Raw genomic sequence first — 23088 nt, 5'->3', positions numbered from 1 at the left:
TTATGGCACAGGGACCCTTGGGAGACTTCTCCAGGAACAAAGGGGCTGGCAAGCACCATTTACATCCCCTGCCCCCCAGCTTAGACACACAGACACCTGCAGAAACCAAAGCTGCACCCACACCCACTTGCCAGCAGCATGCCCTACCCCATATTAGACTGCAGACATGCTGCCTCCATCCTGCCCTTGTCTCCAGGTCCCCTCCCCCAGCAGACCTTCACAAACCTTCCTAATAAGTGCATGCTCCACCCTGGTGTTCTCCTGTGGACTTTCCCCCTCCAATATGACCTTGAGTAGAGCCAATCCAAAGCAGTCCCACAAGCCTGGCAGTGTGCAAGCAGCCCTGGAAGGGACCAGCACCATTCCAAGGTGGACTCCCGCCTCCAGGGAGAGGAGAAGATAAAACACACCCATCCAACTATGGCCCTAGGGTGGGTTAGGGGCAAATATCCTCTTTGACTTCAGGCCTCCCCAGTTAATGACAGCTTCTCAGGGGACAACACAGGGTAAGTGCCCTGTAGTTCAGTGCTACCGCATATTTGGCAAACACCTGTTTGGCTCAACTCAAGCCAAGGCAGCCCCAGGTTGGCCCAATAACAACACAGGGAACAAACTATGACCACAACAGGCAGATGACTGAACGGAAGGCAAATGTGGCTCAGCCATAATGTTAAGGTACACACAATAGTACATATAGCCAAAACCCCTGGAGTGCCAGTTCTGGTGAAGAGGGGACATTGCACTGCATGGCACTCTTCTTCATACAGCCACTACTTTCAAGGGCAGGAGATGTAGCTGACTTTCCTAACACATAAGAACAGACATACAAAATGAGGAGACAGAGGACTATGTCCCAAATGAAAGAATACAAAATCAGAAGCAAGAGTCTTAAGCAAAATGGAGATAATATGCCTAGTAGAGAATTTAATGATCATAAGGATACTCATGAGACTTGAGAAAAGAGTAGAAGACCTTAGCGAGACATTTAACTAAGAGAAAATATAAAAAGAACCAATCAGAACTCAATAAATGGAATGAAAAATGTACTAGATGGAATGAACAGTAGACTGCAGGAAGCAGGACAGATCACAACCTGGAGGACAGAGTAATTAAAAGCAATCAAGCGGAATAAGAGAGGGGAAAAATAATAATATAAAATAGACTTCGGTAACTCACAACACTATCAAGCATAGTAACATTCACAGTATAGGGATCCTAGGAGAAGAGAGAAAAAAGAAAGAAAATTCATTTGAAGAAAGAACTGTTGAAAATTTCTGAGTCTGAGGAAGAAAATAGAAATACGGATCCAGGAGGGACAGACAACTGCCAACATCAATCCAGGGATGTCTAGACAAGCCACATAATAATTAAAATGGCAAAAAGAATTTTAAAACCAGCAAATGAAAATGATTACAAACAAGGGAAACTTCATAAGGCTTTCTGCTAATTTTTCAGGAGAAACTTTGAAGGCTAGAAGGGAGTATAATGATCTGCTCAAAATGCTGAAAGAAAAACACCTACAACCAAGAATACTTTATCCAGTAAGGCTATCATAGAGAATGGAGGGAGAGAGAAGGAGTTTCTCCACACAAACAGATTAAAGGAATTCATCACCACTAAACCAGACATATAAAAAATATTAAAGGGGACACTGAGTGGAAAAGAAAAATCATAAATAGGAGTAAGAAAGCAACACAAAAGCAGTAAATTTAATTATATCTACAAAATTGAGTCAAGCGATTTATAAATTAAATGGATGTAAAATATGACATCATATACCTAAAATGTGGGGGTGGGGTGGAGGAGTAAATAATGGATTGAAACTTCAGCAATTATCAACCTAATATCAACTGGTAAAGTATAAGATGCCATATATAAACCAAATGGTAACCACAAATCAAAAACCAGTAATACACAAAAAATAGAAATCCAGTTATATCACTAAAGAAAACCAACCAGTGTGAGAGAAGACAGTAAGAAAGAAATGAAGAACTACAAAAAAAACCCATAAAACGAGTAAAAAAAATGGCAATAAGTACATACCTATCAATATGTACTTTGAACGTAAAGGGACTAAGTGCTCCAATCAAAAGACATGGGGTGATGGATTAAAATAAAGATCTACCTATATGCTGCCTACAAGAGACTCATTGCAGACCTAGACACATGCAGAATGGAAGTGAAAAGAAAGCCAGTATAAAATGCTTATATCAGACAAAATAGACTTTAAAAAACAAAGACTGTGAGAAGAGACAAAGGACACTATATAATCATAAAGGGAACAATCCAACAAAAATTAAAAAGTGTAAATATCTATGCACCTAACATGAAAGCACCCAAATACACAAAGCAGCTAATAACAAACATAAAGGAAGTAATCAATAGTAATATCATAATATTAGGGAACTTTAACTCTCCACTTAGGAGGATAGATCATCCAAACAAAATCAACAAGGAAACAGTGGCTTTGAATGACATATTCAAAACATGCCATCCTAAAACAGCAGAATACACAATCTTCTCAAGTACACATGGAACATTCTCCAAAGTAGATCACATATTAGGCCACAAAACAAGTGTCAGCAAACTAAAAAAAAAAAAAAAAGTCATGCCATACATCTTTTCTGACTGCACACTATGAAACTAGAAATCAACCACGATAAGTCTGGAAAAATATAAATAGATAGAGGCTAAATAACATGCTATTAAACAATGAACAGGCCAATCAAGAAATGAAAGTGGAAATAAAAAACCACATGGAGAAAGATGAACATGAAAACACAATGGTCCAAAATCTTTGGGATAGCAGCAATATAGGCCTACTTCAAGAAGCAAGAAAAACCTCAACCAACCTAACCTTATACCTAAGGGAGCTAGTAAAAGAACAAACAAAACCCAAAACTAGAAGAAGGAAGGAAATAATAAACATTAGAGCAGAAATACATGAAATAGAAACTAAAACAACAAAACAATAGATCAGTGAAATCAGGAGGTGGTTCTTTGTAAAGACTGCCAGAATCGATAAACCTTTCACCAGACTCAGAGAACGAGCGGGAGGGGACAGAACTTAAATAAACAAAATTGGAAGTGAAAGAGGAGAAATAACAACTGACACCACAGAAATAGTAAGGATCATCAGAGAATATTATGAAAAATTATATGCCAACAAATTAAGCAGCCTACAAGAAATGGATAATTCCTAGAAACATATAACCTCCCAAACCTGAATCAGGAAGAAATAGAAAAATTGAACAGACCAATTACCAGCAATGAAATTAAATCAGTAACCAAAAAACTCCCAAAAAACAAAAGACAGGACCAGACAGCTTCACAAGTGAATTCTACCAAACATTTAAAGAAGCATTAATACCTGTTCTCAAACTATTCCAAAAAGTGGGATAATAAAGCAAGCTCCCAAATTTATTCTATGAGACCAGCATGACCCTGATACCAAAACCAGATAAGGACACTAGAAAAAAAAAAAAAAAGGGAACTACAGAACAGTATTTCTAAATTTTTTTTTTAACGTTTATTTATTTTTGAGACAGAGAGAGACAGAGCGTGAACAGGGGAGGGGCAGAGAGAGAGGGAGACACAGAATCTGAAACAGGCTCCAGGCTCTGAGCTGTCAGCACAGAGCCCGACGTGGGGCTCGAACTCACAGACCGTGAGATCATGACCTGAGCCTAAGTCAGACGTTTAACCGACAGAGCCACCCAGGTGCCCCAACAGAACAGTATTTCTGATGAACATAGATGCAAAAATCCTCAACAAAATATGAGCAAACCAAATCCAACAATACATTATAAAAATAATTCACCATGATCAAGTGGGATTTATTCCTGGGATGCAAGTGTGGTTCAGTATTCACAAATCAATCAGTGTGATGCATTTCTTCAATAAGAGAAAAGATAAACACCACATAATCATTTTAATAGATAACAGAAAAAGCATTTGACAAAGTACAACATGCATGCTCTACAAAATAGATTTAGAGAGAACATACCTCAACATAATAAAGGCCATCAATGAAAAATTCACAGCTAACAGCATACTCAATCATGAAAAACTGAGAGCTTTTCCCTTAGGGTCAGGAACAAGGATGTCCACTCTCACCACATTTATTCAACATAGTATTTCAAGTCCTATCTGCAGCAGTCTGACAACAAAAAGAAATAAAAGGCATCCATACTGGTAAGAAGGAAGTAAAACTTTCACTATTTGCAGATAACATGATACTATATACAGAAAACCCTAAAGATTCCACCAAAAAACTATTAGAACTGATAAATGAATTCAGTAGGCTCAGAGGATACAAAATCAATGTACAGAAATCTGTTGTACTGGTACGTACTAAAAATGAAGCAACAGAAAGAGAAATTAAGAAACAGTCCCATTTATAATTGTACCAACAATAATAAAATACCTAGGAATCAACTTAACCAAAGAGGTGAAATACCTGTACTCTGAAAAGTATAAAACACTGATGAAAGAATTTGAAGAAAACCCAAAGAAATGGAAAGACATTACATGCTCATGGATTGAAAGAATATTGTTAAAATGTCCATATGATGCAAAGCCATCTACAGATTTTATATAATCCCTATGTAATCCCTTAAAATTTGTATGGAACTACAAAAGGCACTGAGTAGGCAAAGCAATCTTGATAAAGAAAAACAAAATGGGAGATATCACAATCCCAGATTTCAAAATATAATACAAAGCTATAGTAATCAAAACAGTATGGTCCTGAAACAAAAATAGACACATTAGTCGGAGCAGAATAGATAGCCCAGAAATAAACCCATGATTATATGGTCAATTAACTGACAAAGGAGGCAAGGTTATGCAATGGGGGAACTATAGTCTCTTCAACAGTGTTGAGAAAATGGGACAGCTACATGCAAAAAATGAGATTGGACCACTTTCTCACACCATACACAAAAACTCAAAATGGATCAAGGGCCTAAATGTGAGCCCTGAAACCATAGAAATTCTAGAAGGATCACAGGCAACAATTTCTCAGACATTACCTGCAGCAATATATTTTTTAGATAGATCAACTGAAGCAAGAGAAACAAAAGCAAAAAATAAATTATTGGAACTACATCAAAATAAAAAACTTCTGAACAATGAAGGAAACAACCAACAAAACTAAAAGACAGCCTACTGAATGGGAGAAGGTATCTGCAAATGGCATATGGGATAAAAGGTTAGTATCCAAAATATATAAGGAGCTTATACAACTCAACACCCAAAAAACAAATAATCCAATTAAAAAATGGGCAGAAGACACAAACAGGTATTTCTCCAAAGAAGACATACAGATAGCTTACAGATGGCTAACAGAAACATGAAAAGATGCTCAGCATCACTCACCATCAGGGAAATGCAAATCAAAACTACAATGAGATATTTCCTCACACCTGTCAGAGTGGCTAAAATCAAAAATACAAGAAACAAGAAGTGTTGGCAAGGATGTGGAGAAAAAGGAACCCTTATTCAATGTTTGCCGGAAGGCGAACTGGTGCAGCCACTGTGGAAAACAGTATGGAGCTTCTTCAAAAAGTTAAAAATAGAACTACCCTACAACCCAATAATTGCACTATTGGGTATTTACCTGAAAAATATAAAAACACTAAATGAAAGGGATACATGCACCCCTGTGTTTATACCAGCATTATTTACAATAGCCAAATTAAAGAAGCAGCCCGAGTGTCCATTATTACATGAATGGATAAAGATGTGTGGTATGTTTGCGTGCACGTGCGCGTGCACACACACACACACACACACACACACTGGAATATTACTCAGCCATAAAAAGAATGAAATCTTGTCATTTGCAACAACACGGATGGAGCTAGAGAATAAAATGCTAAGTAAAATAAGTCAGAGAAAGACAAATACCATAATTACACTTGTATTTGGAATTAAGAAACAAAACAAGTAGCCAAGGGGAAAAAACAGAGACAAATGAAGAAATAGATTCTTAACTATAGAGAACAATCTGATGGTTAACAGAAGGGAGAGGGGAGGGGGATGGGTGAAATAGGTAAAGGGGATAAGAGTACACTTATTAGGAGCAATGAATTATATATAGAATTGTTGAATCACTATATTGTACACCTTAAACTAATATAACACTGTTAACTATTCTGCAATTAAAATAATAATAGGGCTAAAAAAACAAAACAAACCCCAAAGAACCATAAACATCTTGACCACCTCACAGGGTTGTAAAGGCTCAAAGAATCCAATTTGTTTAAATACGGCGACTTGCTACATAAAGTGAAAAGTTTCAGATGATGCATAACTGAAAAGTTCTATATAACTATGAAGGAAATTACTCAAGCTCTGTTGTTTTGCCTTGAATCCTAAGGAAGCAAAGGCCCAAAGAATTCCCTCTAAGCCCAGAGACCAGGTAGAGGTGACTTAAAAATGGCCCTCTTCTTACTGGGCTGAGTATTGTACCTTGTATCTGTATACCATTGATATTTAAAGTGGCAGAGGGGGAGAGAGAGTGTGGGTATAAGATCTCAGTGAATTATTAGCAAGAAACTGCAAGTGTTCAACTGACCTAGGTGAAGCATGACTATAGGATTTAGCACCTCTGTGGTAACATGAGAGAAGCCTTGAGACAGCAGGGCACCAGGGGTTGTTCTAGAGAAACACAAACCAGTACAGGACCCAAGCTTTGCACTCAAGAGAGCATCCAGCTTAATCTATCTCTCCCTCTCTCTTTCAATCTCTTTCTCTCTGTCCAATCAAAAACAACTACAAATACACTGTGGGCAATATTGGCAAGAACAGTTCACAGAATGGGTGGATGAGAAAGGGTCTTTGTGACCAGACTGCCCAGTTTCTCCATTGATGGACTGAGATACTAAGGCCTGGGCAAGTCAGGTGGCATACCCTCAAAGAAAGCAGCAGCCTTACTGTGAGGAGAAACCAGAGTTCCTGGCCCCCTTGCAAACAAAATTTTCTTGGTCTCAAACCAACTATGAAGGAGGTTTTAGTATTTACTTCTCAATTACAATCGATTTTTTCCTTGAGGAATTAATTTTTCTGAAAGTCCTATCACCTGGAAACTCTTTTCTCCCTTTCTCCCTTCTTCCCTTCATTCCCTTTTTCCTTTCTTGCTCTATGGCTATTGTTTTCTTCAACCCTCTCTCTTTCCTTCATAGGTATGTATACCTGTAGGCATAGGAGAGAGACAAAGATAGCAGATCTAAGTCAAGGGAGTACAATTTGCAATGGCCTAAAACAGCTCAAAATTTACGATTGAGAATTTAAAACACAACTTACCAATTTCAGTCCTGAATCTAGAAAAAAGGGTGCCCCCCCCAAGTAATCTGATAACATTCATGTAAAATTAAAATTTCATTATTCCCCAGAGCACCACCATCATCACCCACTCCTCAGGCTCTTTATCTTCAGGTTCAAAATAATCCCTGGCACTAGGAATTGCATGACCTCGCAATGGGTGTGGCAGCTTTTTTGGATCTCGTGGGGCCAAAGGGAGTTGATAATGTGTTTCTCTCACAATCATCCACATTATCTGTTTTAAAACAGCCTTATTTAATTTGAACTGAATTTGCAAACTTGGATGATTCCTAATCTTTCCCATTCCTTACACTTAGGTCCCATCAGTTCATTTGATTCTTGACTCTGATCCTAAGAATGGTATACATTTTCCCCAGCCATGTAAAGGAGAGGGAAACTCAGGAGGAGAAAAAACTCAGTTAACCAATGTGACAAAAACTCTCCCTGGTGAGTTCACAATAAAGAAGACACACAACATCAAACACCAATAGCGCCAAACCATTTACTGGAGGTTTTCAAATCTTTCAAAAATGTTACAAAAAGTGAGCAAACAATGAAACTAATCACAAGTTTGACATCAAAAACTAGTATCTGGGTAAGTCCATGCAGGCATGTCGGGAAAAAGGAATATCTATGAGTATTTACTATGATCAAAACACTGGATTAGGGTCTTTTACACATTATCTTATTTTATCCTATTCAGGAAAAATTATCCTGGACTAGGAAACTATGAACAACAACAACAAAAAGGTGGGTGGGGGGGGGGGCGGGGAAGATTGTGTCATCTCGTGTGCTAACCCATTATCCATCAAACCCAGCCAAGGGCCATCTGACTCTCTTGGGAAAGACAACTTTGAATAATAATTCAACAGAGACCAGATTAGGGACCTGATAAAGTTGGAGATGGACTTGTAGAAAATTGGTAAAGCATGATGATGTTTTATTTGTACTTTCTGACAGAGAAATTTACCTCCAGGGCGATAGTTCTATTTCTCTGTAACACACTAACCAGTTTTATATCTTATTTTGCAATCTCATTCCAAGGCTTTTCCTACTGACTAGTTAAATTCCAATTTCACATTCTCTTCAAATTGCTGCTATTCTGATGATGAGTTAAGTGGAAGTCTATTCATATGAAAATTATGTTTTCAATGATTTAAGAATTTGTGCTTTGATAATCCCCAAACAACCACATGAGGTAGGTAGTATATCCTCATTTACAGAGGAAGAAAGTGAGTCTCAGAGGAGGCACATTTCCTGCCCAAGGTTATAGAGGTAAGAAGTAATAAAGCTGGAGTCTGAACACAAATATGCCTGAATTCTTTTACAGGAACTACAGTGGTAACTCACATATGGATTCAAAATCTGGACTGGAACATCTCCATATATGTAAAACGAACTTTACATATACACTTCAATTATAAACACAAGAGCTGAATATCGAAAGTGACTAACTCTGAATGACCTAAACCTGAGTACTTAAATAGTAATTGAAGATACTGTTCATTAATTTGTTTGGTTTCAAATCTGAACTTTTTAAAATTGGAAGTGTTGAAAGTATTTGCCTATATACTATTTGGAATATTCTCATTAAAGTGTGAAATTCCAATGCTATGCTGGTTTCATTAATGGCACCGGATGATGCAGGGCAAGTTACTTCTGAGGATGGTATAAAAGTCATAGAAAAGTGTCCGGAATACTTACTAGAGAGCCCCTCTTGGACATTTCATGAACATGTCCCTGAGGGTTTGTGAATACATTTGACCAAATTCGCGGTTTTTATCCCACTATAAAGATGCTCCAATCTACTCTGTCTTCAGACCAGTAAAAAAACCCAAACAAACAAAAAAACAAACAAAAAAAACAAAAGGAGGAATATCAACATGTTTTTCTATTCTACAGGCATGAAGGTGATGTGTTTGTCCTGGCTGAACACACATGGTATGTAGATATCCAGACTTGAGAGTCACAAACAGCTGTTAATCTGAAAGCACCATAGTACACATTGTACATCTTAAAAATGTATTTTGGGAAAGGCTGATCTCACATATACATGCTTATCTGTCAACAAGCATGCTTTTCACAGCTGAGATGTATACCTTTTGATTGCACTCGTTTTATCCACTTGAAGATCCATTCAATGTATATGCAGAGTTACAAATTTTTCTCCATTAATAAGATTCTAAAGTTCAATCTAGGTTGGTAAGAAAAACCTCTGTTTGTATTGTGAGGCCTTTGCCCAGCAAATCACAAATTAGACAGTGACCATCTGGCCTGGTTTCCCAGAGAGTGCACCCGTATTTGGTGGGCCCTGGCAGTTGTTTGCCAGAGATTTGAACTGAGGCAATCTGCCCATCTCAGCCCCTGATCACAAACTCTGGAGCCAGCTGAATTTCAGCTTCGGCTGAAGTGAAAAGTAGCTATGTGGTTTAAATTCATCTTGACTCACAGTTTCACTGTTTTATCCAGGCTAAAGCTGCTCACTGTGTCTGTGGTTTTCTTACATAAATTTTCAATCCAGCTAGTGCTATTATACAGTGTCTTTTCCAGCCCTGGTGTTGGGGGTGGATTTTTAGCTCGCATATTTTTTCCAGATGTGATAAGCTCTCCATAGCCCTCTTGGTGAGCAAAAGCATATCCAGATCTTCTTGAGCTTGACCTGCGAGTCTGAGGCCTTCGGCTACGTGAGGGCTTTGCCTTCTTTTGAGCTTTTTGCCTCCGACGGATCTAGAGAAGAAGGAGACCCAGAGTGAGATGATGCATCCAAATGACAGACTCTAGGCCCTGGGCCACTTTATGAAGAGAAAGCCCTTTCATGAGAAACATCAACCATAACAAAATACCTTCATTGCAAAAAGAAGTGTTTCACCACAAAACCAAGAAATTTTCCACCCCAAAGACTGTAGTGGGCACTGGTCAAGTTTTACTCCTACCAAGAGACTATTAAGTAAGCAAGAAGTATTAAGACAAATTTCATTACTGTCTCCATCTTACAGGTCCATCTTAAATGAATAGGAACATACTTTTATACAGAAGGATTTTCTAACATGCAGTATCCAAACACAGTCAGAATACTGATCTATAATCCCAGTCTCCAAACACAGGCCTTTCCCCCTTTCTCTTAAAGATTCTCAAGATCCAATAGTCATTAGTAACTGGACTAAGAGAAAATTTAGAAAATGAGAGTCAGAAATTTCCAACTCTTGTGGTAGGTCAGTATATCATGAGATTTTCAGGGTTTTGATTTCTTTTAGTTTTTTTGTTTGTTTATTTGTTTGTTTTGCAGCCTTTAGAAGAGCTCAACATCATTTGGGTAGGTTTCCAACATTTCTTTGATTTCCCTGTAAAGCTGAGGAGAAAAAGATCCAAGGTTTGGTGTAAGCTGCATTGTTCTCTGATTCAACTGATCTCTTGGAGTCTGACTTTCATGTCAGGAGAAAACCATTAAAAGCATAAAATCATGACCTGACTACATACTGGAAGAAATGAACATCATCTTCCTTCTTTCAGCTCATCTGTCATTTTCTGGGTTTATATCAGAATGAGCTCATGGAGCCAAAGGGAAAGGACAGACCTAACAGGGGAATATGTGAATCATTTCAGAGAGAATCTTCTCATGCTTTGGCCCCAGAATGTGGAGGATATCCTTGCCTCAGTTCCTCTCAGCATCATTGGCCTGGTCACTCACTCCATAAGTGTTTGCCCCCTCCTCACGATGCAACTACAAAAGTGTGTCTCCCCCTTATTTCTCCTTTTCTGTTTTTTATCTGGTTCCTGATCTAACTTGACATAGTCTTGCTTATACTACTCTTCTCATAAAACACTGAAATATATACTGTTAATCCCTTAGTTTAAGAATTTCCATAATCTGTTCTATTTTCAACTTTGTATTTTCCAATCCAGTCATCATGTTGCTGTTCCCTTTCTTAATCTGTTCAAAAGGTAACATCTCCCCCATGTTTCTGAATCTACTACCACATTTCTACAAAAATTTAGAACTCCTTCACCTGATACATTACTTGTTTCTCTTTTACTGCATCCTTTACTTGCCCCCATTGTCAATAACTTTCCCTATAGTTTGCCTTTGCCTTAGAACAGTTTTGCACTCATATTTAGTCTAGACATTTATCTTCATTGGCATTCACAAAGCTGGTCCATTCAGATGTAGGCAGTTCCATCTACTGTGATGTGATGCCATATACCTATGGGTATTTCTGGCGAGATGTTCATTATCCCTTTCCTAGGTTTCCAATCAGGCAGAGAAGGACATGATTCCAAGAGCCAAGAACGAGCCCTTCAAATGCTCATCAGCGCTGCAACATACCTGGTCACTCAGGGCTGGGCATAAATCCACTTTCAAAAATCTGAATGCCACCACAGGCATAACAGAAGCCACTGTCGTTAAGAGAATAACAAGCCAGATGCACTTCTGGGCCAAAGAATGTCGTGCATTTCCTATTATTAAGGACAAAAATATACACTGTGGTTATAAATAGGACTGAATTATTGAATTAATAGTCTCTTTGTCTATTGCCATAAGGCCTTTTTTGACATTGTGAGGTTTGGACTACTAGGGAGGACCACTAGGTGTCTTCTCCAGTATATAGTATGCTCAGAGGTGATGGTAAGGCAAGAGTGGTAGGATCATCACCCTTGGGAACTGCTACATGGTCTGATCACTTGGAGACAGCCAATCAGAGCCAAGTATTCTCTGATCCAGACTCAGTCCAGCTCACTCAAGAAGTAGAATTCTCTCATCCAGCCTCAAGACCCCTTGACTACAAAGCAGCCATTATTTTTAAAAGGCACATTTGCTCTTAAAGACTCTTGAATAAAACTGTCATATCAAAACTATACAATATATGTCTGGGATGCAGATACAATCTCAATAGTCTTGGTGACTGGCTATGCCATAAAAGGAGAGCTTTAGCTACTACCTTTACAACTCAGGCAGCAACCTCAGAAAACCTGCCTCAAAGGGACTTGCTGATCTCTCTAACATTTACTTGGTTATGAACAATTCAAGGTTCCAAGGAGATCAGGGATGTTCTTGGGTTTGTGAAAGGAGCATTCCTCTCACTAGGAGGCTTCTGATGCAGCCATCCAATATGCTAGTGCAATACTGTGGTGAAACTCATCACCAAGTCTGAAGCCGGTTTCCTTACTTTATACTCACACCTCATATCCTGGGGTGTTTGTTTAAAGAAAGCAATAAGGGTCAGTTAAGCAGACAGGCAAATTCTACAGAACCATGTCAACCCTACTTATATGACCAAAATAAACATCTGTCCCTGTTGGTTTTCTAGGGATTTGCCACAATACCTCCAATTAGCCAGGTCCCCTCTCTCAAAGTTAAAGTGTTAACCCCATTTGAATGTGTTTGGGGTATGAGGGCTTGGCTACTGACTGGTATGTCTGCACTTTCTGGCTTTGGAGGATAGAATTTGCCCACCAAAGAGCAGTCGATTACAGTTGCCTAGGCAGAAACAAACTTGACTCAATAAATTATATGACTCTTTGAGCTCCTTGAAGCTCAGTATCCCCAGGCACAGTTGGAAAAACAAGCTTCACTTTAAAACCACACTCCTGCTTGCTGCTGGCTACTAAGGAAAAAAATTTTTTTTTCTTAAACCCCAATGTTGATCTAACTTTTGAGAAGTCTCATTGGAGCTCAGTAATTAATTCCTGGAATGGCATGTGTTTAGCTGAAGAGAGTGGTCCCCACACAGACTACTTTCTCCAGTTGAGGCATTCCGGTCTCATTATGCGTGCTAAAATGCTCTCTTAGGACTAGAAGTCTTCTCATCAATGCGCTGAACTTTCAGATTTGGCAACCAAAAAAGAAAAAAAAAAAAAAAAAGGAAGGAAGGAATAAAAAGAAAAAAGAAAAAAAAACCTAAAAATAGTTAAATGTCTGTCTTTCGTAACATGCTTATTCTTATTCATAACCGTCATGTTTCTACATGGTTGTAATCTTTTGGTAAACAAAATTAATGTTTCATGCTGAGTAAGAGTGGTGCAATTTAAAGATTTCCATAGACATGCAAAGTGAGGCAGAAGATGAAAAAGAAGGTTCTTAAGTGTATATGCGCATTTAATTGGAATTATAATTTCAGGTGCCTTTGCATCAGTGGAAATACATAGCCCTATAGTTGCTCTTATTTTGACTTCTACATAAATAAGTTTTCCAAGAATTGTTTTTCTGGATTCCTTAGACTGAATTCCTCAACTGGTGGATGAAAATCTCAGTCCTGCCTGATAAAGCTCAAGAAGGCTGACACTATACATCTCTCTTTTCCACAGTTTGCTGGGATGAACTGAGAAACATCACTGTTACCAACTTATCTTACACATATTAGAGATTTCAAAACTTCTGAGAAAGTACATAAATAGCCTCCTTGTGGAATAAAGCTCAGTGGCCCTCTGGGAATACAATGGTGGCTTACACCATTGTAGTATTATAGAACAGGGTGTTAAGGTATTTTTGGAGTTCTTTGGCTACCCATCTGCTGCTCAAATCACTCTGCAATGTTCCCAACTAATAATCAAGACACAGTTGCTTGAATCATCATCATCACCATCATTATGGTTAGCATTTACTAAAAAAGTACTATGTACCAGGCCACATGGTAACATTTTATATGCAGTATCTCATGTATCCCTCACGTTTCCTATGAACATAGAAACTATTAATATCTCTGGTTTAGAATTTAAAACATCAAGGCATGAAAAGGCATCTGCCCAAGGTCATCCAGCATTCAAGTAGTGGAGATGACAACTGAACCCTGGATGTCTAACTACAGAGCCCACTCTACGTGCCACTTATAGACGAACATGCAGCTTTTTTTTTAGATGGATCTAAATTATACCTCATTTCTTTCTTAAATAAATGCAAGTGAGTTCTACAGGTGAACTTTGGCAGTGTAATTGGTGATCACGTGGGATAAAAGGGAGAGCCTAACACTTCTTTCTCTTCTTTGTATTATACATGACCTTTTTACAGACCCTCAGATAACCTTGAAATATGTGTTATGCTTCTTGTTTGCAAAGGGACAGTCTGTTGCATCTAGGCTGTTGGAAACCTATATGCAGCTATTGTAGTGACTCTTCTCAATCTGGCAGGGAGAGCAGAAACTAATCTCTTGGAGCTCTTCTCAAGCCTGAAAACCTTTAGATGGCTGGCTCAATCCATTCCTAGAGAAAAGATTATTGGTCATCCCTCATCCCACCCAACACAGAAAACATCCCACCCAACATAGAAAAATAAATGACAGCATGACACTAGCCCCCATAGACAGTAGGACTCACTTACCAACGAATGGAAACTGGTTTGGGAAGATGCCAAAGATGCCATTACTGTGCATTGTAAATAAAATGGAGAAATAAGTGGCAACGCTCCCCCAGATGAAGACATGATTAATGACAGTCCAGTAACTGGTATCCAAGGCTATCTGTAAATGAAGTCGAATGCAAAGGGGAGGGCTTTGAGGATTACAAGAGTATCATTTTACTGAGTGATGGTTCCCCAGGACTGCTCTGTGAAGACACAGTTGCACCTGTCTAGCTACCAGCCAACCACAGGCACTCCTACTTTCTGCATAACATTGGGAACTGACCTGACATTTCTGGTAGGCAACTGACTTCAGAACTTATATCTGCAAGCCATTATATCTGTCAAGGGTGAATCAGAATCAGGAGATAAAATGTTAAACTTCTTTTAAGTGTGAAATAAGAAAACAATGATTTCTAATTTCAAAGTTACTTTCCAAATTGCTCTTAAAGCGTTTCTGTTGGGAAAAAAATTTTTTGCAGTAGTGAGCAAGTGCAACATTTTATAATCCATACATAGATTTTCACAAGACTGCGGTGCCAGCGTGGCTCAGTTAGTTGAGTGTCCAACTATTGATTTTGACTCAGATCACGATCTCACGTTTGTGATTTCCAGCCCACATCAGCCTCTGTGCTGACAATATGGAGCCTGCTTGGGATTCTCTCTCTCTCTCTCTCTCTCTCCCTCCCTCCCTGTCCTTCTCTCCCTCTCTTTCTCTCTTTCTGCCTAGTCCCCGCTTGTGCTCTCTCAAAATAAATAAACACTGAAAAGTTTTTTTCACAACTATTTTACATGGGTATAATCTGTTATGTATCAATATTCTTAATCATTTTCATAGTCATTTTTCTTAAATTATTTAAATAATAAAGAAAAATTTTTTTTATTTAAAAAAAATTTTTTTTAACATTTATTTATTTTTGAGACAGAGACAGAGCATGAACGGGGGAGGGTCAGAGAGAGAGGGAGACACAGAATCTGAAACAGGCTGCAGGCTCTGAGCTGTCAGCACAGAGCCCAACGCGGGGCTCAAACTCACGACCGTGAGATCGTGACCTGAGCCGAAGTCGGCTGCTTAACCGACTGAGCCACCCAGGTGCCCCAAGAAAGAAAATCTTTAATTCTCTTTTGACATAATAAAATTCAGAAGCAAGGATTCAGAGAAAAACAAATAGGTTCTGGCAACATTATTTGCATCTCAGAGGCCCCAAGTAGTCCAAGGTTTGCATTTCTAGCGGAGTCTGGTGCAAAACAACTAATTTCTCACTTTCCTGAGGGGGCCCTACTTACACAGTAAACAGATCCTTCTCTGCATCTGCAAAGGAAGACACACTTCCTCCCCTCACTTGAAGGTTACTGTTTTTTATCTTGCCCCATTAAAAAGATGTTGGCAGCCTAGGATATAAACTGCAGGAGTTTTAAAAGGAGAGCTTTTTCTTTCCGTAAGAGGCCTAAGAACAGAGAGCTTTGCCATTCATCCTTAGCAAAGAGATGATGGTTTTCCAGTTCATTTGGCTGCCAACACATTAGGTCAAAATCCTCAACTGTACCTTCCACCAGCTGTCAATTCATCACCATCAAGAGATACTAACAGCCTGGCCTGTGTGGGTATGAGTAGAAAAATCACAACCAATTAAAGAGGACTCAACTGAAAAGAAAAAAAAAAAGAAAAAAGACCAGGTGGCTCCTATTCAGGCAGAACTAATGGAAAAGACAGACAAGCACTATAATAATAATAAAAAAAAAATGTAATGAGAACTCTTAAGGGGATGCAATTAGATCACGGGGAAAAAAAAATGAATTCTGGAAGAAAAAAAGCATTATTCCTGAATTTAAAAATTCAATAGAGAAACCAAATAAGAATAGTCACTGATGAGAACTGAATTAATATTCTGGAAAAAACAAATGGAAATAATATCTCACAACAGAGAGCAAAAACTTGAAGAAATGGAAACCATATGCAAAAAGATATGAGACATGGATGGCAAAATCCATAGATGAGAGACTTATGGGCCCAATACACAAATAATGGCATCTTAGAGAAAAAAGTATGAGAGAGAGAAGTAACAATCAAAGAAATGACAGAAGAAAATTGCTCTGGTATTGTGAACAAACAAGATTTTCAGATTGAGAGGGCACTCTAAATCCTAGGAAGATTAATGAAAAAAGTCACATTCCAGTGGCATTTGTGAAGCCAAAAGACAAGAACAGAGACTTGCAGATAGAGACCAGATTACTTACAAAGGAAAGAGAATCGACCTAATATCTGAAACTGGGTATAGTGGAACAACATTTACAAAGTTCCTAAAGCAAAAGTCTCTGACTCAAGAATCTCACACCCGTCCAATATATTATTTAAATGTAAGGACAAAAAAAGAAAGTTTTTTTTTTTAATTTTTTAGTGTTTATTTTTGAGAGAGAGACACATACATGAGTGTGAGCGGGGAAGGGGCAGAGAGAGAGGGAGACACAGAATCTGAAGCAGGCTCCAGGCTCTGAGCTGTCAGCATAGAGCCAGATGTGGGGCTCGAACTCACAAACCGCATTATCATGACCTACCTGAGCCGAAGTCGGACGCTTAACTGACTGAGCCACCCAGGCATCCCCAAAGAAGAAAGCTTTGAGCTCAAAAGTATAACATCTCTGTACGCTTTCTGAAAAAATTACTCAAGGAAATTGCTGCAAATAAAAATTCAATGAGAACAAAGACTTCAAAAGAGTGGAAGACAAAGAGCATAAAAATGGTGATGAGCAATGATTTTTGTACATTTATAGTTGGCTCTATAAAGAAAAAAAATTACAACAGTCAAAACATATGTTAAAGGAGAATTTAGTAACACCATGAAACTGCAACTCTAGAATATTAACAAACACAAGAGTTGGGGAGGGGAGTAGGAGCAGGGAGAGAGAAATAATAATACATTTCCAAAATTGTTTAATTTGGAAGCAGATGAGGGAAGGTGTAGACAGGATAGTGAAATGTTTGGTGAAGGATTTAGTTATTTAATTTTGGTATCTCAGTATGGAAATAGAGACTTAAACGACTACAAAAATAGGGAGAACTCACGAGTAAGATGGGAATACAAATAGTAACACTTATAAATTATTTATGACAAATAAGATATTTAAAGATCACAATGCATCTGAGCATGAAAAGGAAAAAGTGGAAATAAAAAAGTATTAAAAGTAATCATAAAATAACATGAAAGGAGCAAGATAAAATATAGGGTAGTAACAATAAAAAATGAGTAGTTTAACTCCCTTATCAAAGAACAAAAACAACAGAATGAGAGAAGAAAATGTTGAAAAGGAAGGGATGGGCCTACATTACATATCAGGACTAAAAAAAGCAATAGAAGTAAAACTAATATAAAAAATGAAATTTAAATAAGAACATTTTATCATAAAAGATAAAAGCTACAAAGAACAAATAACAATCAAGAGCCATTATATGGCAAATAATATAGCCTCAAATTATATAAGGTTAAATCTCCTTGAAACACAAAAACCTGATAAGAATCATAACCACAAGGGAAAACTTTAATACACTTGTCTCACTATTTGATAAGCATGGTGGTTCTCTGGAAATCTGTGGCTGACCTGGCATCCAGTCCCCAGTGTGATAAGGGCCAAGCTGTTAAGAGGTAGTTATGGAATTTACACTACAATAGTGCAGTCATATGGTTGCATACTGCTCCCAAAGGTGACAGGCCTAGCTGTGGCTCTCCCTGGTTCCCTTACCCTCTTGAAGAGTCTGGAGCTACCTAACTGCTTTTAATAACTCTTTTTTAGTTAAACTGAAGAAGTGTCTGTTGTCTGCAACTATGATCCTTTTTGGAAAGTAATATAACAATATTAATGAAATTTAAAATGTACATACTCTCTGATCTATCAATGCAAACAACAAAAGACCATTCTTCATCTGATTAGGTTGTTAGGAGTTCTGACTCCAGAAATTTCATTTCTAGGAATTTATCTGTCAGTACATAAAATGTATATACTAGTATATGCATTGTAGCATTGCTTTAATAACAGCAACAACAAAAGAAACATCCTGAATGTCTATCAATAGAGGATTGATAATGATTATAGATAATTATATATATTATTATATATGTTATATATATATTGTGAAATTCTGTGCAGCTCTGAAAAAGAGTAACGTAGATCTGAATATGTTGGGTTGGAAAGCTGTTCAGAATGTCTTGTTAAGAAAAGCATATTACAGAATAATATGCATAGCTATGCTCCTTTTGTCTTGAATACATATGTGTGTGTCCCAAATCAAAGAAAAAAATATGGAAGGAGTTAAGCTATGGTAATCATAATAGTAGTCAACGGGGGAATATGGGGAAGAAGGAGAAGGTGGTTCATTTTATTTTAAACACTTCTATAGTGTTTCAAATGTTAAAAGAAGTATTTTATAATTCAAATAACCAAAAAAAAAAAGAAAAAAGAAAAAAGAAACCCACAAAACACAACAACCCTGATATTTAAAAAAAAAAAAAAAGTGTCTCCTAAAGTTTGGCCGATAGCATCAGCAGGACACATAAGATTTATAACTATAATTATAGACCATGGATATTTCATGAGGGTTGTTACGCCAATGACAAGTTAAGCTTAGACAGCAAGGAAAGGATATTAATGCTGCTGTCAAAGTGAGCTTATTCACAAAACTCCTGAAACTTATTATTCTATATATCAGAGACAGCAGTTTCTGATTGAAGCCAAAATTGCAGAGGTTTCATGGTTATAAACATTTATGCACCCAGGTCTGAGAATTCTATGGTAAAACAGGCATTTTCAAGGCTTCTGAGAAATAAAAGTGAGTGTATTGCATGAGTGAGGGGCATTAAGGAGGGCACTTTTTGGGAGGAGCACTGGGTGTCATATGTAAGATCACTGGGATCTATTCCTGAAGTCAAGACTATACTGTATGTTAATTAACTTGAATTAAAAAAAAAATGAGTGAAGACTAAAATGACAGTAATTGAGAATCTACCCATTCCTCAAGTTGAAATTTTGATGTTGAAAGAGGATCTGTGTGTTTATCATCTATTGAGTTTCTCTCCCACTTTATTCAAGGGTGATACTGGTGTCCTAGGTATCTCCTCATGGAGGATAGGGTGGACAGTGAGTTCCCTGTAGTTACTATGCCTTTGGGGAGGCCCACAGCTTCCACTTATCCCTATAAAGAAGGGAGGTCCACTTGGATTTGGAGCTGGGCCCTGAGATCAGAAGATCTGTGTTCAAATCTTGGCCTGCCACTCTCCGTGTGACTTGAACTGTGGCAAGTCTATATATTTTTTTATATATAACTTTTTAAAAAGTTTATTTTTGAGAGAGAGTGAGCAGGGGAGGGGCAAAGGGGGGGAGAGAGAGAGAGAGAGAGAGAGAGAGAGAGAGAGAATCCCAAGCAGGTTCCACATTGTCGGTGCAGAGCCTGATGCGGGGCTCAAACTCATGAACTGCAAGATCATGACCTGAACCGAAATTAAGTCAGACACTTAACCAACTGAGACACCCAGGCACACCAGCAAGTCTATTTTCTTACCTATAGTAATTATATCCATTTCAGAGACCTGAAAAGAGGATTAGATGAGATAATGGGATTATCTGAGAAATAAATCATTTGCATAATAAATGCTCAATTAATGGGAGTTGTTACTCTGAAAATCAGAAGCCCTGACACAGGCAGGTGGACCAAGTTTGCTTTCAGTAACTCTAGCCTCTCCTCTCTGTTCTTCCAGATATTATCTTTTCACCAAATGCCAATGCTTCTAGCTTTAGGACTGCTTGCTTGCCTTTCTTTTATTTTATTTTCTTTCTCTTCCTTCCTTCCCTCCTTCTTCCCCTCCTCCTATATAGACAACAAAGTATTTGACATCGTCCTTATACTCACTCTAATCTTTGTTCTTATACTTCCTGAAAATTAAAATTTGCATTTTAACCAGTCTTACTGTAGAATAAAAGACTTTGCTCCAGACAACACTGGAGTCAGAGAGGTCTGGTTTCCAATCCTGGATCTAGGACTCACTTTGTGACTTCAAGCAAGTTGCTTAACTTCTCTGAGCTCCATCTGTAAAAGGGGACAATAAATAATACCTCCTGCATAGTGGCACTGAGAGGATTAAGTATAACGCATGGTATCACTCCTATCACTGTGTGATGATGACACGGGTTTTGGAAGGCTTCCACCAAGGACAGGCCTGCTTTGGCCATCTGGGGTAAGAAGGGCATGTATGTAACTAAGACAGGAGGGACAGTTGGATACTTCAACCAAATTATTCTCACTTCCTTTACTCAACTTTATTCTTTCTTTCTCTTCTTATCTTTCTGCCCTTATATCCATTCCACAAATACTTATTTTTGTCTGGCACTACAGCAGTAAACAAAGCATGCCAGAAATTGGAAACTGGTATCCATTCTCACTCATACCTACTCTGCTTCCAAACCTCCACCTCCAGCCTGGATATCTCCTACGTTCTTCTCTTGTCTGTCCTCAGTCTCCTGGCTGTTTCAGGACCTTCCAGCACTCAGCAGGGGGTATGGGTGAGGGCAGGGAGAAATCAGGTACAGGAGAAACCTATGGGATAGGAGTATGCGGTAAGATCTAGAGGACTTCAACTTGTACGTGGCGAAGAGGCACAGCCACCAAGTGGTGAAATCCAGCACCTCATCTTTAGAAGTACAACTCTGGGTGTGTTTCCCAAATGTGCCTAACTACCCTATAAGCCCAGTAATAATTGTGTTGTAGGAAATGCTTGCCCCATGTTTTTCATGGTACATTCACAAATGCCTTTATTGAAAGTAAAATAAATAAATATTTGATTCAGGAAATAAGTCTAGTGGATCCTAGTCCTAAACCTGCAATGCAGTCACTGTGTATCCTGGGCAAATCATGGGCCCCAGTTTTTTGTATCAATTTTGCCTTAAATTATACTGTTATGGTTTTGACATAAGACCACCAATTATTTGAAACTCTGCTAAGAAATGGAGCTTAATTCTCCTCCACTTGAATATATTGGGCTAGATTTAGTGACTCACTTCTAATGAACAGAGTATGAAAAGGGAAACATAGTTTAGAATGGAGAAACCTGAAGAACATCATCCATATAAGTAAATGAGGTCACCATCACCGGTAATAAGTCATGCTGATATCACATGCTCCCTGATAGGATATGACAAGAAGGGCACAGCACCTCTTTGTGAATCTTACCCCAAATCCACAATCTCCATCTATCCCGAAGAAAGGATCGGACAAATCCAGAAAAATTCTACAAAATACCTGATCACTAGTATCCAGAAGTATCAAGGCCATGAGGGACACCTGGGTGGCTCAGTCAGTTAAATGTCTGACTTCAGCTCAGGTCATGATCCCACGGTTAGTGAGTTCAAGCCCCAAGTCAGGCTCTGTGCCGACAGCTCAAAGCCTGGAGCCTGCTTTGGATCCTGTGTCTCCCTCTCTCTCTCTATCTGCCCCCCTGTCCCCCCCCTCAAGCTCTGTCTCTCTGTCTCAAAAATAATTAAACCTTAAAAAAAAAAGTATCAAGGCCATGAAAGACGAAGAAAGACTGTATAAAGTCAGAGGTTATAGGAGACTAAGGAGACATTACAACTAAATGCAGCGTAGGATACTGAAACAGAAAAAGGTTGTTAATGGAAAAACTGAAGAAATCTGAATCAAGTCTGTAGTTCAGTTAGTAGTACCAATGCTAATTTCATAGTTTTAACAATTGCTCAATGGTTATATAAGATGGCAATGTTAACATTAAAGGCTAGGTGGGTTAGACCATGGTTACCCTTGAGGAGCCAGAAGGCAGAAAATGAATCTTGGAGAGACAATTGGCCCATAGGCCTGAATCAAAAAGACCTGGATAGTCCCACCCATAACATCTTGAATGAGGGACCAGTGGTTACTTTGAGTCCTAAGGAAGAAGCCCCTCTGAGGAAGCAAGGGTATCATTTTTATAAAGCCCTGATATCAAAGGTAAGTAATTTTGAATAATTTATTTTTAGAACTCCAAAAGATGGAACATAAAATTCTTTTTTGTGAATAAAAAGTTTTTAAAATATAATTGTTTCCGTGGCCTCCAAATTTGTGAAAAAGGAGAAAGGTAACTGTGATACCCAACAAAAACTATGAATTTTACAGGGAAAAGAGCTTCTAAATCTAAAGTTAATATAAAAACACATTGCTATAATAGCATATAAGAAAAACTATGGAGGGGCAAAAGGAAAAAGAAAAAGATATGTACAACTATCAAAAGGCTTTATTTAATTAAAAAGATAACATTAACCAAAAATTGTAGAATTCATTATGAAAAACAATTTCACTAAACATGCAATGCCTATCATATCTACAGTGAATTTTCCAGGTAATTTTTTTTATCCTTACTTACATAGCAGATAATGTTAATGACGGTTTGAAGAAT

General features: G+C 38.2%; 1 protein-coding gene across 14 annotated transcripts in view; it reads right to left on the bottom strand.

Moving 5' to 3' along the window:
* Positions 1-6618: 6618 nt before the first annotated feature.
* The window catches only part of ATP8B4 (ATPase phospholipid transporting 8B4 (putative)), a 255262-nt gene continuing 238792 nt past the window's right edge, over positions 6619-23088 (bottom strand). For 7 of the 14 annotated variants that reach the window (XM_042942064.1, XM_042942063.1, XM_042942066.1 and 4 more), the window contains 3 exons: positions 14639-14777; positions 11651-11781; positions 6636-10053 (listed from right to left, as the gene is read on the bottom strand). In XM_042942064.1, the coding sequence (XP_042797998.1) occupies positions 9772-10053; positions 11651-11781; positions 14639-14777 (552 nt within the window). In that variant the 3' untranslated portion in view covers positions 6636-9771. Of the gene's footprint in view, positions 10054-11650; positions 11782-14638; positions 14778-14976; positions 14998-23088 lie in introns of those variants that run through there. The other 7 variants (XM_042942072.1, XM_042942071.1, XM_042942073.1 and 4 more) reach the window with 4 other exon arrangements.

This window comes from Panthera leo, chromosome B3 (assembly GCF_018350215.1).
Source record: "Panthera leo isolate Ple1 chromosome B3, P.leo_Ple1_pat1.1, whole genome shotgun sequence".
In the NCBI taxonomy this organism is placed as follows: domain Eukaryota; kingdom Metazoa; phylum Chordata; class Mammalia; order Carnivora; family Felidae; genus Panthera; species Panthera leo.
Note: the sequence above shows the minus strand (reverse complement) of the source record. Positions and strands in the feature narration are given on the sequence as shown.